The sequence below is a fragment of the Nicotiana tomentosiformis genome, chromosome 1 (genome assembly GCF_000390325.3).
Source record: "Nicotiana tomentosiformis chromosome 1, ASM39032v3, whole genome shotgun sequence".
Classification (NCBI taxonomy): domain Eukaryota; kingdom Viridiplantae; phylum Streptophyta; class Magnoliopsida; order Solanales; family Solanaceae; genus Nicotiana; species Nicotiana tomentosiformis.
In genome coordinates, this window is record NC_090812.1 from 158685559 (window position 1) to 158702050 (window position 16492).

Below are 16492 nucleotides of genomic sequence, written 5' to 3' on the forward strand. Positions count from 1 at the left end.
ATGCATTGTACCACTTCTACTACTATGGATGATAATGAAGACCTTAATGGTTTTAATATTTGGTCTACATTTTCTACCACTCAAACCAACAACATGAACATTGATGAACTTCAATTCTACTTGCAAAAGCAAAAAGAGTCTCGCACAAAGGAATTTTCACTATTGGGATGGTGGCATGAGAATGAAAAGCAATTTTCTGTTCTTTCCGATATGGCTCGGGACGTGCTGAATGTACCAATTTTAACTGTTGCATTAGAGAGTACATTTAGTCAAACAAGACAACAACTTGGAGACACCCGTCACTCATTGGGAAGCAATGCTTTGGAAGTTTTAGTATGTTTCAGAGATTAGATTAGATCGGAACGAAGAAATCAGGGACGTGAAGATGTTGATAGACCATAAGACGAGTAACTTGGAGATATATTAACACATGGTAACCCATATGAATTTAACACTCTAGAAGATGACCAAGAAGTTCATATTGATTATGAAGAACTTACTAAGGCAATGCAAAACCTTTGAATTTACTCTTTTTTCGTTAATTTACTTGTTGTTAAATGTAAACTTCAATTTGTAAGTTTGAAATAAAAAAAACACTTACAAATTATAAGTGCAATTTTTTCCCATATTCATTGTATTCTATTATCTTAAATTCTTAATGAAATATTCAAAATTTCAAATATAAAGATTTTAAAGCTTTTGCATCCTTTTATTCAAACACTCTTTTTATAAGAAAATTATTTTTTTTGTTTTATATTTTTACTTTATATTAATATAAATTACGATAGTTATATAAAATACAAAAAAAAAAATACTAACTTAGCCCGGCCCCGCCCCTTGGACCCGTAACCCTTACGGTTCATTTTTTACCCGAATGGACCCGGACCCGTTAAGCCCGATTTGAAAAACCGATAACTAGCCCGGATTGGAAACCGACCGATCATTTTTTTTCTCAATCCGGCCCAACCCACCCGTTAAATACCTATAGGTTAAAACGCTTAAGCAGGGAGTGGGTTAGTAATGGGAAGGGTTAGTGTATTAAGATTGGTCTTTAAGTTCAGCCAATAAAAAGCTTACACGTGGATTATTCATAATTTTCTTTTAATAAAAGGTTAGAGATAGAGGTATGACTGTGTGCAGGTGCATTTTTTTTGGAAAAGGTGGAATGATGGCATTATTGTACCAAATCCGGTAGGTTTTAGACCTTTTTCCGAAAAAATAATTCTATTTGTCTGTCATAGAAGTTTAATCAACGGGCTGTGACTGATAACACTCCCATTTCCTCCACACAAGCAATCTTTCCAAAGGTCGCTCCTTTTTTCAACCCCCATAGAAAATCAAATTACTCAGATCATTATTACAAACTTCAAAGTCAATATTCATCAATCAATTCACTCCTCAATACAACTTCAAATTTTTCGCAGGTCAGTCAATAAGTTCTACTCTCAAAGAACCCAAAAAAAGAAGAAGATAATAATGTTGAATTGAAAAAAAAAATGTAGTTTTTTTCATAAGAATTCAAGATTCGTAATACCCTTTTTGTAAATTGATTGTTTCAGCTAATGGGTGTGAATTTTTCGTTTTTTTCGTTGTTGCAGGAATTGTAGAATTTTGATTATTTTTGAAGTTTTTTTGGACCCCAATTGATTTGGATTGAGGGGTAGTTAATTGATTGATTGATTAATTGATCTTTGAAGATTTACTGCTAACAATTCCTGTGGATAAGCGAAAATGTTTACGAAAATCTTTGGAAAACCAAAACAAGAAACAAATGCTCTAGCAACTTTAGACAAGTTAAATGAGGTATGATCCTGAATCCTTATTGGCTGCTTTCTTTGGAATTTGCTTCTATTTTTCTTTTTGCTACTTGTTGGGACACAAAAGATATTTACTGGTATTTGGAAAAAGTAGACCTGAATAGAATGCAATGAATATAATTGAATGAATATAGAGTATTTGTATAGCCGACCCAACTAGTTTGGAATTGAGGTCAGTTTGATAGTTGACTTCTTTTCGTTTTGAGACAATTAATTCATTGTTGGGAGGTATCATAGAGGATCAATGTAAACATCCGTCTATCCGAGTTTGGGATCGAAGCATGGTTTATAAACATATATTTGCTTGGGTAAACTAATTCATGGTTGGGAAGCATCATATGGACTTTAGGGGAACAAAATTATGTTTTCTTTGTCCATTTCTAAGTCTAAAGTGTGCTCTCTCGAACGGCATAAGTTTTTAGTTGAAATAGTCATACACTTCAACATGGTGTCAGAGCAATTGGTTTCAAATCTCACCATCGCCGAAAAAACAAAAAATAATTCCACTTGTTTGGCTAATGGGAAAAATAATGAGGCCAACACATGAGAGGGAACATTGAGACATAATATAATTAAGTAATTAAAAGTGTGCTCTTTCTAACAATTTAAGCTTTTAGATGAGTTGGTCACACAATTCAACAAATTACGCATTTATGTTATGTTGCAAACAAAAAGCTGTGGCTTTGTGGAATACTTTCATCCATTAGTTGTACTGCCTAATGAATCAAATAGCACTCTACTGAGTAAAACCCAAAAGAATTGAGTGAATTAAGTTCGCACTGATGTCTTGGTCCCTTAGTGTAATCCACAGATGAGAAGTGCTATGTTTGTGCTTTATAAAAGAGAGTGTGAGCCCTCCATTCGTCCAATGGCTACGGAGAGATAGCTACATATAAAGTAAAATACCCTTTATGCTTAGATTCAAGCTTATGCAAATTGAGTTTTCCCTTTTCATTGGGGAGGAAGTGAAGAGGGCGTGGTATACATTCTTTCTCAGGAAATGTTATCTTGGACTATGAAACTGGAAATACACGTTCCTTCTAATGTTTATGCACAGCGCTTAATCTTCAGTTTTTAAAGCAAATATGAAGGAAATTTGCCTATAAGGTTTTGCAAGTGGCTACTGTTTTGCCACACGAATAACTAATAGATATAATTTTTCCAAGGGGCTTCTCTTTATTTAAAGGTTGTCCATTCTTTGTTTAAAGTTCTCTGAGCAACAGCTGCTTTGTGTTTAATGATTTTCACATTTTTAGTTCATATTCAATTCAAATAGAAAGTGCTGAAGCAATCACATGGTTGTTTCACTTCCCAAAACTGTAGATCATGAAGTTTCCAGTCTTCTTTCCCCCTGGAAAATCAAACATGGAACACATCACAAAAAGGATGACAAAACAGACATTGAGTTGGCAGCTGACCGAATTCTCTTAAAGCAAAGTGAATTTATCATTTGTGTTGTCCATATGCAATAACATATTGTTATTCGTGTTATTCATTCTGCACACAAAGTGAGGCCCATTTTAGTGAGTCTCAACTAGGACACAGCTGGCTTATTGCTAAATGATTTTATCTAGCATAAGGTAGAGCTATAGCACAAGGCAGCTGCGATCTCCTTGTTTACCTTGCTTTAAGAGAAGAAATTTAGCACAGTCATACATCCCCAAGTTTGCCAAATAAACACATTCTGTGCCAGCCACATTAAGTCATACCTGTGCTAAGACTTTCTGAAGACCTTCACTTATTTGCTTTTTTGTGTTCTTTTATGAAGTAAAAGAATTTCATTCAACTTATTCGTATTTTGTGTCTGCTGAAGTAATTAGTTGTGTTTTAGTTTTTCAAGTTAATGTCAAGATTTTTCTTCGGTTATGCTGTACAGACGCTTGAGATGCTTGAGAAAAAGGAGAAAGTTTTATTGAAAAAGGCTGCTGCCGAAGTTGAAAAGGCAAAGGAGTTTACTAGAGCAAAAAATAAAAGGGGTATGATGTCTTGAAAATCATTTGTCAGAAGGGGCTTCTTCTTCATATGTAGTTCCCTTGGTCTGGATAAGTTTACATTTATATTTCTCCTTTTCTATTAAGATTCTTGGTTTTTCTCCGTTTACTTTATTATCATGCACTTAAGAATGGGACTTTATATTAGAAGAGTCTTTCCTTACTTGTATGGTGAACTGTTGGATTGCGATATATTTGTATGGTCTTTGAAATCATGTAATATTCGACTGGTTTGTTTAACTTCATGCTTGTGTTAGATGAGGTAGGTTTTCTTTTTGTCAACTCACTAGTTTAACTGCTGAGACATCAATATTAATACTGTAGAATCATAGGATAGTTTTTATATGTTACTTCCGTTATAGGAGTATATTTACCGCAGAAAAGGAAAAAAATGAAATATATCGAAAGACGGCACATGCTGTTATATGTAGTAAAACCCAAAAGTCACGTTTGTGAGTTGTTTTCACACATTTAAATTTTTAGTTGAGGTTTTTCTTTTCATGTTATTTCGCATATTCTGTAGAGAAGGTTTTGCTTTTACATTTATTTTCTATTTCTTACGATGCTGATATTATTTTATTTTTCTGGCTTCTGTTGCTATCACTGATCTATTGTCTATTGTTTATTTTCTTCTTCTTGAGCCGAGGTGCTTTCGGAAACAGCCTCTCTACTCCTCCGGGGTAGGGGTAAGGTCTGCGTACACTCTATCCTCCTATCCTCCCCAGACCCAACTTGTGGGATTTTACTTGGTTGTTGTTGCTGTTGTTGTTGTTGTAGAGAAGAGTGAAAATTCAAAGAAAATTATAGTACTTTGTCGCATATTTAAATATCTCATTGAGCTTTTTCTTTTAGTACTTTGACTCAGTACCTTCTTAGTACTGAGTTTATATTAATCTTTTACTTGTAAAAAAGAGATTCAAAAGAATATTTTTTGTTCAAAACTTCTGGGAACATTTTCTTCGGCTTTTAATGGACAATATAAGATGGAAACTAATTTAGGCATTTTTCCCCTGTAAATTAGGATGATCGTCTTTGCATGCTGTTTCTAATTAGCATGCTTAGGGAACTATGCCAGTAAATACTTGAAAATACATGTTTAACTTTTTTTAATGTGTTAATGCAACAACTAGTTTTTAGATATGTTTCTACTATTTTCTTGAAATGACTGGAAAAGCTAATTAGATATTTCAATACCAGCTTAAGCATTGGGTTTTAATTCCAACTGGACGCTTTATTATCTACTAGCTCTTCCTGTCTTACCTTTTTAATAATTATCGTAACATTGTTTTCATTATAAATTTCATACAAGAAATCCATAGAAGTTAAATTTTCCCTTCTTAACAAATTCCCCAAGGATGAATATCCCATGCAGACTACATTTCCAATATTATATGGAAATTGAGTTTCAGCTGAAAAACGTAAGTGAATTTAATATCATTGTTTGTCTGTTGTTTGGCATTTTGGTCCTAGATGCCATAGAAGCTCGGGTATTCTTGTAAAGTCTTTAAGTCTTGGGCTGATCTGATTAAAGTCCGGAAACCTGTCATATGTAAAGCAGCTTTACAAATGATTTTCCCACATAAAGACAAAAAAAAAAAATGTGTTTTGGCTTCTCCTGAGAAGTCTGTTGCAGTTGGATTCGAGCTTCTAAGAAAGATAGAGGAAATTAATTTGAATAGTGTATGCTGTTATCTTTGTGGATCACACACATATATTCCCCAATACTTATAGAACTTTGAGAACATATTAAGTGAATATAATGATGATGTCTTTGTGTTTCCATTTATATATTCTTTTGACTCATTATGCCTTTATGCCGTCTTTTCTTCTTTTCAGCAACATTATTGATGAAATTTTGTTCTATTTTCAGCTGCAATACAATGTTTGAAAAGGAAAAGGCTCTATGAGCAGCAAGTCGAACAGCTTGGAAATTTCCAATTACGTATCCACGATCAGGTGCTCTTGATGTTTCCCTAGATCTCACAATCTTTGCATGCATTTTGCGCCATAACATCATAATAAGCATAGGCTGAATTTATTTCATTGGTTTTCGGTTTCAGATGATACTGTTAGAAGGTGCAAAAGCCACAACAGAAACTGTTGACGCTTTGAGAACTGGAGCGGCTGCAATGAAAGCCATGCAGAAGGCAACGTAAGTTGTATCAGCGCTATGTTGCTGCAGTATTTTTAACTCTGTTTTGCATAGTTACACAGCTTTTGCACAGAAAGACTTTTGTCCTACAACACAAAATGTTCAAACGATATATAAGAGGTCTCGGTACAGACCTTTGTCGGATATTAGATAGCATGTTAAAGCACCAAATTTCCTTGTAGTCTTCTTTGTGCATTAAATTTGAAAAAATGTATTCTGTCACAATCGAGTCAGTAGAGAGGCTTGAACCATAATCTTAGCGGACATATGCCATTTTAATAGATGGCTTAAATTCTTTAATACTTCTATGGTCCAGTTATTAGTAGCAGAGTTACAGAGAAGCAGTCTACACAAAAGCATGATTACAGTTTCGTGATATCTCTCACATCTATGCAGTGTTGTTCTTTGTGGTGTCCAGAGTTTTTCGTCTCATCAATGTCAAACTTAAATATATGCTAGAAATTAATTTCTTATTTTTGTTATGTTTGGGTATCTTTTGTTAAATGAGGTTTTCTTGCCTGATACTGTCTAATTTTTCTGTTCAGGAATATTGACGATGTTGACAAAACAATGGATGAAATCAACGAGCAGACTGAGAATATGAAAATGATTCAGGAAGCATTATCTACACCAATTGGTGCAGCAGCTGATTTTGATGAAGTATCTACTTGGGCAATTCTTTGTTCTTTTATAATATCTCCTTTCTGTTTCTGGAAAATAATTTGTATTACTTTTTGCAGGATGAGTTGGAGGCAGAACTTGAAGAACTAGAAGGAGCTGAGTTGGAAGAACAACTCCTTCAGCCTGCTACAACTGCCCCTTCTGCACCTATTCATCTGCCCGCTGGTAGGCAACAAGTGCGTCCTGCTGCCCAGCAGAACAAAGCAGAAGAAGATGAACTTGCTGCTTTGCAGGCTGAAATGGCTCTTTGAAGAGGTCATTTTCTTGTTCTCTCTTTCTTATGATTACAGCTAAGCTGTGTTGCTCCGACTCTCTGAAAATGTCGTGGGGCGCGTGTCGGATCCTCCAAAATTTGTGTATTTTTGGAGGATCCGACACGGGTGCGGCATCGTTTTGGAGAGTCCATGCAACATAGCAGCTAAGTATTTGAGACTAGGAAATCATCATCTCCCTGTTTAACATATATCCTGATTTAGAAGCTACAATTGATCTACTTGCAGGAAAAATGATTGGGTACTGTTTTAATCGGCCAGTTATAAATTAATAATGCTATACCTCAGTGCTTCTCCAAAGAACTTCTAGTTTTTGGCTCAATTGTTTGTGTCTTGGTTGTCTTTTGTGGGTTTTGCAGAAACAGCGTTCTTGACCCGGAGGGGCATAAGTGGGTGGTATAATATGCTTTATTAACTACTCCCTCCATCCCAATTTATGTAGCGGTGTTTGACTAGGCATAAAATTTAAGAAAGAAAGGAGGACTTTTGAAACTTTTGGTCTAAAATAAGCCATAGAAATTTGTGCGGCTGTAAATCATCTCATTAACTTTAAAATGGGAGGTTTAAAGTTAAATTGTTTCTAAATAATGAAGTATGACATTCTCTTTAGGACTGACCAAAAGGAAAGAGTGCTCTCACAAATTGTGACGGAGGGAGTTCAACTCCTGCACTTCCATTAGTTATCAGCTCAATTTAATGATGCTCATAGATTTTGCGATTGTTTGAAGGAAAGAACGTTCCACATAAAACTTAGCATTATATGAAGCTGCTGTTATACAAACATATTTACAAGTTGTAGGTTAAGCAAGATTAAAATGGAAGTGTCCATTTCACATTCCTCATTTTCACCTGTTTTCTCGTGGAAGTTAATCAATTTCTGCCTATATATGGCATGAGTGTAGTGGAAGCCATCATATACCTCCATGTTTGCTTGTTTTCTTTGCTAACCTGCTTCCTTTTCCTAACTCATTGTTTCCTCAATCGTTCTGCTTCCTTTCCAACTCTTGAAACACAATTCAAGACTTACCTTACCTCACTTCTTTCTCAACCCCTGGAACCCCACTAAAGGAATGTAAACAAGAACTCCCCGTAAATGGTCGTATTGCATTCATCCGACTTCTTTCTCACTACTCTTTCAAGATGCCAACTGAATATAGAACTCTTCTTCTTTTCAAGGACATGTATTGAGTATTAACAACTTTATGTAATTGACACCAAATTCATAGTTATTTTGCCAATGGGATTGAATATCATGATGTAGCGGAAATCTTGTATTTTTCACTGACACATACTTCAATCGTCATTTGGTGTTTGGCAGTTATAATCGCCAAATAAAGAAGCGAATGCTGTAAAGATTGAATGTATCCTTGTGGTGGATGATTGCTTGAATTCTTGATGACCATGCTGCCTTACAAGTAACTGTATAGATTACAGGAGTTGAAATGGGAAGAGTGTGCTACTTTTATGTGAGATTTTTATTCTTGAAATTGTAAAAAAATTGTCTCTTCTAGCAACATTAAAGTGCACTTTTGTTCTCCAACTTGATGTTGTGAGTACCTGGCATTCTTCAGCAATCTGGTCAATCATATCTATCAATTTACTTGTCAACCAAACCCCATAAGTTTGTTTTGATATGAATTGCAATCAGCTTATCTGAGTATATCATTGCTTCAAAACTGCGTGGTGTCAATGTATAAACCGAGATCAACGCCTATAACATTCTCGCTGGTGTACAAATCAGTTGGCTCGTAGTGACGAATTCACTTAGCGGATTTCTGTCTATGCTAGGATCTGGACTCTGAGTTTTCATTTCACTGTTGATCACTATGTCACACGCTAATGTCCGAATCAGTTGGCTCGCACCTCGGCTATTTTACTTAGCGGATTTCTATTTATGCTAGGATTTGGACCCTGGTCCCTCATGGGGTTCTCATTTCAATTCATCGCCCATGTGTTAACTTATTCTTCGGTGGAGTAAAATCTTCTTTACTGATGGGTAATCTATTGCATATAACAAATAATACTACTTGTTATGACATTGCACATGTTGTGGTTGATTGAGTAGATAATCCTAATCAAAACCATTGTGGTGCACTAATGAGAATAATAGGATACTTGAGAGGCATCATCTGTTATGGACTAACTTTTGTTGGGGGTTTGAGGCATTAGTTGTTCTATAGTATAACTTGGGATGGTCAAATCAAAGGAAATGAGGAGGAAGTTGGCAAACATAGCTTTTTAAAATTTCAATGATTGAATCATTGAAGTTTAATTTTGTATTCCATTGTATTTGTAATTTTACTCGTATAATTTGTTTTCCACAGGAGATCAATAAAAAAAAATAATACAGAAGATTTGGTAAACATAACTTTTTAAAATTTGAATAGAAAAAAATGATTCTTTGGAAAATAGTGATTGAAGTTTAAATTTTATAGTCCATCATATTTGTAATTTTACTCATATAACTTTTTCCAGGAGATCAATAAAAAAATAATTTATAAAATTTATAAAAATTACGTAGGAGTATTATAGTGAATGTGGAGTGGCAAATACCCCTCAATTCATAATTCGTGGGAATAATTTTTTTTTTTTAATAGAGAATGCTTTACACCTTAAATGTTCAAAGTAAAACTTTTCGACATGAATTTAGATTATAAAAACACAAATGAAAATATATAAAAAATTCCATGATTAATGGTGAATAGAATTTGACTCGAGTCAGATTTTATCAGGAAGGATGTTATTAGCTGTCCGAATCTATACTATTTATTCTGCACCAAACACTGAAAAACAGACAGCTAAAAAATAAAAGGACCATACCCATACCCATTGTACATTAAAGAAAACAAGAGTGACAGTATCCAAGCTTAATATCAACGCCACTTGTACAAAAACACATCAATTTATCAACCCCATTTCCATTTCACATATCTTGAACAAAGTTTTTGTGTGAAATAGTAGCAATTAGCAGTAGGAAATTTAAAGATGTCATGGCAAACGTATGTTGATGATCATTTGATGTGTAATTACCTCACTTCTGCTGCTATTATCGGCCAAGACGGTACCGTTTGGGCACAATCCAACAATTTCCCTCAGGTTTTTTTCTATACCAACATCTAATTTTGGCTTAATTTTACTTGGGTTCACTTCTTTTTAGAATTTTAAGTCAATAGTTAGTAGTCCCAAAAATTGATACATCTCTATGTTTAAAAATAATTTAACTTTAACATAAGATATTTATAGCCACAGAGATAAACTTTTGTTCATAACCGTGGTGTCCGGTCACCTCGGCTAGTTTTACGGGCTGCATACTACCTCCCACAAATATAGGTATGGGTAACTTTATCCCAAAGCTTGGACATATGGAAAAAAATACCTTTAGTCTTTTTGCTTCCTTGGAATTTGAGCATGTGATCTCATGGTTCTCGGTCCACCTCATGTGCCACCACGCCACGCCCTCAGGTGCATAGCTATACTAATCAGAGGCGAATCCAGGATTTGATGGCTACGGTGCCACTATTTTAATGCAAATCGACCACTAGCGAAGGAGATTGAATTAGGGTGTATATTCAGTCGATTTGATTCGTTTTGGATTTATTCGGTTCGATTCGATCCATTTTGGTTCGATTTGAGAGGTTTTTTTTATGTATAAACGAATGTGTGATACGTCACTTCAATTTATATGTGGCTGATTAATATTATCTCTTTAATGCATCACTCTAAAAATTTTCTAAATAAAATAACATGAGATGGGTAAAAAGAGAAATAATTAAAATTACATCCAAATAAAATTTGAAGATCCAGAAAAAGAAAAAGATAAAGGAAGCAGATATACAATTTATATAAATAATAAAAATGGAATTGTTCAAAAAAGTGAATAACAAAGATGAAGAAAATAAAAGAAATTTAGAAAAGGAGCATAAAGAAAAGGTAGGAAGATTTCCTTGTGGGATGACAATTGGCTAGGCCAAGGTCCGTTGAAGCTACTTTTTCAAGACATATATACTTTAAATCATCAACAACAAGCAACGCTAGATGAGGCATGAACTAATCAAGGTTGGAATCTTACCTTCAGAAGACTTCTAAATGATTGGGAGATTGATAGAGTAATAGAGTTTTACAATACTTTGGAGCTATTAAGTGGAATCAACTCTAATCAAGATCTCATCATATGGCAAGGGAATAAGCAGGGGAAGTTTTCTGTTAAGTCTGCTTATAAGGAATTCAACCTGTCTAATAACCAGGTTGGATGTTGGCCATGGAAGATGATATGGAAAGTAAAAATCCCTTACAAGGTTGCTTGCTTTACATGGTTACTAGAAAAAGAAGCGGTTCTAACACAAGATAATCTAATTAAGAGAGGTTTCCACTTGTGCTCTAGATGTTACTTATGTGGAAAGGAGGCGGAGACAATCAGTCATCTCTTTTTGCATTGTAAATTCACTGTTCAAATATGGAGGATTTTTATCAGTTTTAGGGGAATTTTATGGGCAATGCCGGGAAGAATTCTTGATGTTCTAGCTTGCTGGAATAAAGAGGGTTGTCTTTCTAGTTATAAAGAGAGATGGAGAATTGTCTCAGCGTGCATATGGTGGACAATTTGGGAAGAGAGAAATCAGAGATATTTTGAAGACAAATCCAGAAACATCCAAAAGACGAAGATGAAATGTCTAGCTCTCTTCTATTTTTGGTGTAAAGGAAAGTTTTTGGAGGATCATGAATTCATTTTTGATGTGCTAGATTCCTTGTGAGAAGCACAAGGATTATAAGTGTTTTAATTTCCTTTTTGGGTACTCATTTTGTAATTATGGATGACTTCACAAATTTAGTGAAGCCTATATATTAATATACAAATATGTTACCTTCTCAAAAAAAAGAAAGAAAGGAAAGGTAACAAAGGAAGAACTAGGACCATTATCCAGGGAGTCTCGATCTTTGGTCGAGCATGTGGGATTTCAGCGCAAAAACCATGGCACCTGCAATGATTTTATGACTTAGGGTGCCACTCCTTGTTTATGTAGGATATTTTAAGAAAAATACTAGTATATATAAAAAAGATTTTATCTTTTGCATTAGCCTCTCTACCTTCACTAAGTAGGGGCAGATGCGGACCTACGTTATGGGTTGAGGGGTCACGGGACCCTGTTAGCCTCAGCAAAAATTACTGTATATATATGTTGTATATATCTGTCCATATATATGGGACCCCTTAAATATTTAAGATGTGCCCCCAAACACAAAAAATGCGGATGGAGAAGTGGTTGCGTTGGGGATTTAAGCTCGCTTCTTGTCTAGATGACGTGGGTTTGAAACCCCTCTCAGCCTTTTCTCCTTTTTGTTTTAGTTCTTGGAATACAACAATTTTTAAACTTAATAGCAAATTGCTTTAATTTAACTTTATCTTCTTTTTGAATTCAACTATAGCTTAGTACTAATACATAATAGTCAACCTAATTAATTTTATTCTCTTTCAAATCCCTACCTTAAAATTAAAAGCCTCAAATTTCAACTTATCGCTCCACAAATAGAAACATACAAATTCTTCTTCAACAATCACTTTGACCCTGACTCGGCAATGGCAACTAAGAGTTTGAAACTCTTCTTCAGTTCTTTGACTATTAACATACCCATAATCTTGATTTCTTTAGTAAATTTTGATAATTTAAACATACCTTTTTTTAAATAAAATATTAGAAATTTAAAGTGTGAAACATGCTTAATCAAACACCTTTCCTTTCCATAGCATCCATCTTGCGAAGGAATCTCTCTCTGTTTAGTGTTTTCTGTTTCTTTAGAACTTCTTTTTATTTATACTTGAACGATAAGTCATCATAATATTAAGTTTTCAAAGAGTTGCACGTTGAATTTAATTTATCGCTAGTGATTAGCATACAGTGGTGCCCCTTTTATGCTCAAATCCTAGGTCCGCCTCTGGGTAGGGGTAAGGTCTTGATGCGCACTACCCTCCCCAGACCCCACATGTGGGAATATACTGGGTCTGTTGTTCTTGTTGTTGTATCCGAGACCGAGTGGCGCGCCACCCCCAACCCCATGCATAGATCCGCCCGACCCCAATAGTTACGACTTGTTTTACGCCACATGTTTCAAAAATTATTTTTTCATTCTTAAACTTTGTGTTCAGTGAAACAAGATCACATAAATAAATGCCTGTGCTCAGTCAAACAATGTTTCATAAATTAGGACAGAGGGAGTACTTCTATTTAGATAATTGGGAATTTAATGCTAATATGAATATCTTAGAATTTATCTCGTTTAGTATGGAACTCAAGCAGAAGGTAGTGGGTGACTGGGTGTATCAGCATCCAGTATTACGATTCTCGAATCTGTTTATGTAATTGGTCAAGCTTTAACTGTTTCTAAAGCAAGTATGGATTTTATTATGAATAGTCTTTAAGCTTTAACATTTGTTATCTTACTTTTTTTAGCTAGTTGATATGTGGTGCAACTCGTGTTGAGCAATTTTGTACTGTTAGTAATTTTTTGTGAGTGTTAGGTTCTAATTTTAGAAACTTGTATGTCCACGTGTAAGTGTGTGATTTAGAGACCCTCTAAGACAACCTTATGCCTATGGTGAAGCCCACCTCATCTTGGTCTTGCCCCAATGACTTGGAGGCTTAGCTTCAATTGTGCAGCTCGTTTCATGTCAAGGCTTCAACCTTGGCTAGTTAGCATATTCTTGGCGCGCATCTTGTAAGCTAGTCACACTTACGTGTGCACGCTGAGATGACTAAGATCATTTTCGTCCAACGCGTGGCACTGAGCGTCGCTCATGCGTACAGAGTCCAATTTTTAAGCTTGACACTAGCCTTGTGTCTGTCATGGCGTACGCGACTGATGCTTTGCAGGATTAGAGAAATTGTTTTAAATCTTGGCTGGTGTATAGTTGTGTCCATCATATAATGCCTTCAAGTATCTCATAGCATTGGCAAACGTTGTCCTCGTAACAAAGATATTATCCAGCATAGCGCAGCATGCACATTTAGGCCGATGGACTCTTGCTTGTAAAACCAAATGGCCCAAATCTAAGCCCATGGTCACAAGTCAACACTTGAGACTCTTGGAGTGGTGTCTCGAGTGCTCAATCGCCACAGAGGTATTTACTGTTTGACATTCCCAAAAAATAGCTCGCAGGGCAAAGCCGTTGCTTATGTCAAGCCTCCGGCACTTTTTTGCACCCAATGTTAGCACTGAGGCTATGAACTACCCATAGATTTCTTTTACTCGCTAATGGGGACCTTAAACACTCATCCGAATAGTCCAGTTCAGCCTTTGAGTGTGTCACTAAAGGCTGCTCGCTTGTGCAGTTTACTGTCAGCATGCTCGGGAAGGCTGGTAGAAGTTCCACATTGATCCCTGCAATGACTTGTAGAAGTTGATATCTCCCTCTATGACTTATATTTATACAAAACTAGTCTCCTGCAACTGTTAGGCAATATAATAGGAAAACTACTGATTGAGCATGAGTTGGGTTGTATCCTCTTGAAGAGAAAGTCCTGATAATTATTATTTCTCAAGTTCGTAATTTTGTACTTGTGTTTGAATTGCATGCTAAAAAATGTGGTTTTTAATGGTGAATTTCATGGTTTGGATGTATAGAATAAACATCCCCCCCCCCCCCCCCCGGTTCTTTGGGGTTAATTTTTTTTCATTTTGATATTAATATTATAAAAATTTTCATTTTATAAACTTCCCAACACCATTCCTGTGGGCAACGGCTTGTTTGGGCGCGAGATAGAGTTGCACTGACAAGCATTGGTGAGCTTGTCATTAATTGTGTTCTTTTTTGTGGCAGTTTAAACCAGAAGAAATAACAGCCATAATGAATGACTTTGCGGAACCTGGAACACTTGCTCCAACTGGTTTACATCTCGGGGGAACAAAGTATATGGTGATTCAAGGAGAGGCAGGAGCTGTTATACGAGGCAAAAAGGTACATGGCCCTGGGTTCCTACTATTGCATTTCATGTAGTCTCCTTCTGCAATATATTTGAATATCCTTATCTAAAGCAGGCAGGAAAGTTTAATAAACTCTCACTTGTACCTCTTGATGTGCTCAAACAAATTTTTGAATCTTCTTTCTCTTTAGCCATATGCAAGTGTCTTGGATACAACACCTTTTTTTTTCTTTTTGCTTTTTTATCACTGCCTCTCGCCATAAGATGAGAGATTTGTTTCAACTTAGATCTATAAGACCAATTTGAATAAAAACTATTGAAGTGTGGCCATCTCATCGAAAAGATTAAGCTGCTAGAGAGAATACACTTTTATTTATTTAATTATGTCTCAACATGCCTCTTCACATGTGGGTCTGATTCTTTTTCATAGCCCAAGCACGTGAAATTTTTTCTTGATAATGCTTGACGGTGAGATTTGAACTCAGGATCTCTACCCGCTTGATGCCATGCTGGAATTGTGTGATCATCTCATCTAAAAGTTTGAACCATCGGGGAAAGCACATTGTATTTACTTAATTATCTAACAAAGATCATTGTAGTGGTGTCGATCTTCTGTGCTGGCATTTTCCCTGCTGTAGTACATGAAAGTAGATTGCACAATGCTTCACACGAGATACCCCGAAATTTAGATCAGATTATGTGGTAGAGAAGTCCTCTCATTGCAACTTTTGGCCTTCTGTGATTTTGTCATCCTGTCTTCATCCTCGATATTTTCAGGGTCCCGGTGGTATCACGGTTAAGAAGACCAACCAGGCTTTGATCATTGGAATATATGGCGAGCCGATGACTCCTGGGCAGTGCAATATGATTGTCGAAAGGCTGGGTGACTATCTCATTGAGCAAGGTCTCTAGACATACTAGTAGGTTGATCTCTAACTTCCTTTCCCCCCTCGGTATCTTTTTCCTTTTCTTTTTTCCTGTTTTAGTACGACTACTTCTTTCTTTATACAGTCAAACCTCTCTATAGTAGCTTCGTTAATTCCAGTATTTTCTGGCTGCTAGAAGTTAGAGAACACAAATTATAACATAACATGAAAAATGGTTCCAAAAAAAACTTGGTTGTTATAATGAAGTGTTGTTATAAAGAATGGACGTTATAGAGATGTCTGACTACCTCTTTCTCAAGTCCACCCCTTTGCTCTATTTCTTTCGGCTTTTTATCAACTTATACTTTGTTAAATCCTTTTGCAGTGTATTAATATCCTACGTAATTGAGGCCGTGAAGAAGTCTTGTGTGCTGTACGGGGGAGAGTTTCGATCTTTCTGTGTATCAACTATATGCAGTCATTGTAACATTTTTCTTTGTTTTTCCTCGTGAGCTTTTGTCATTGACCTATTGGTTGATTATTATAATGGAATGGCTTATACTTGAATATTTGAGCTTTGGTTAGATTGAAATAATTTCTTTTGGCTTTAAAAAGGTTGACATTTTTGGTCTGTGTAATCTACAGAAAATGAAGTAAAGGTTCCAGCAAAGATTTTGTTGGTGTTTGGTTTTGACAACAGGATATTAACTCTACAATGTTATGTTTGTCTGGAGCAGAGCCGGATCCAGAACTTAAACTATATGGGTTCAGCCTTTATACTAGGTTTTGGGGTCACA

At 35.7% G+C, this 16492-nt stretch overlaps 2 protein-coding genes across 3 annotated transcripts; both read left to right on the forward strand.

The window, feature by feature from the left end:
• Positions 1–1226: 1226 nt before the first annotated feature.
• LOC104084628 (vacuolar protein sorting-associated protein 32 homolog 2-like) lies at positions 1227–8573 on the forward strand. The gene is made up of 8 exons (XM_009588537.4): positions 1227–1424; positions 1599–1803; positions 3694–3793; positions 5679–5764; positions 5869–5960; positions 6506–6620; positions 6701–6896; positions 8232–8573. The coding sequence occupies exons 2-7, from the start codon at positions 1732–1734 to the stop codon at positions 6890–6892; spliced, it is 657 nt and encodes a 218-aa protein (XP_009586832.1). The 5' UTR covers positions 1227–1424; positions 1599–1731; the 3' UTR covers positions 6893–6896; positions 8232–8573.
• A 1097-nt stretch (positions 8574–9670) lies between these two features.
• On the forward strand, positions 9671–16262 carry LOC104084629 (profilin-like). Of its 2 annotated transcripts, none has more exons than XM_009588538.4 (4): positions 9671–10009; positions 14727–14864; positions 15607–15753; positions 16081–16262. In XM_009588538.4, exons 1-3 carry the CDS (start codon positions 9899–9901, stop codon positions 15739–15741), a joined length of 384 nt encoding a protein of 127 aa, XP_009586833.1. In that variant the 5' UTR covers positions 9671–9898; the 3' UTR covers positions 15742–15753; positions 16081–16262. The 2 variants fall into 2 exon arrangements, with proteins under 2 accessions (XP_009586833.1, XP_009586834.1); XM_009588539.4 differs by having other exon boundaries at positions 9690–10009; positions 15607–15749.
• Positions 16263–16492: the final 230 nt, after the last annotated feature.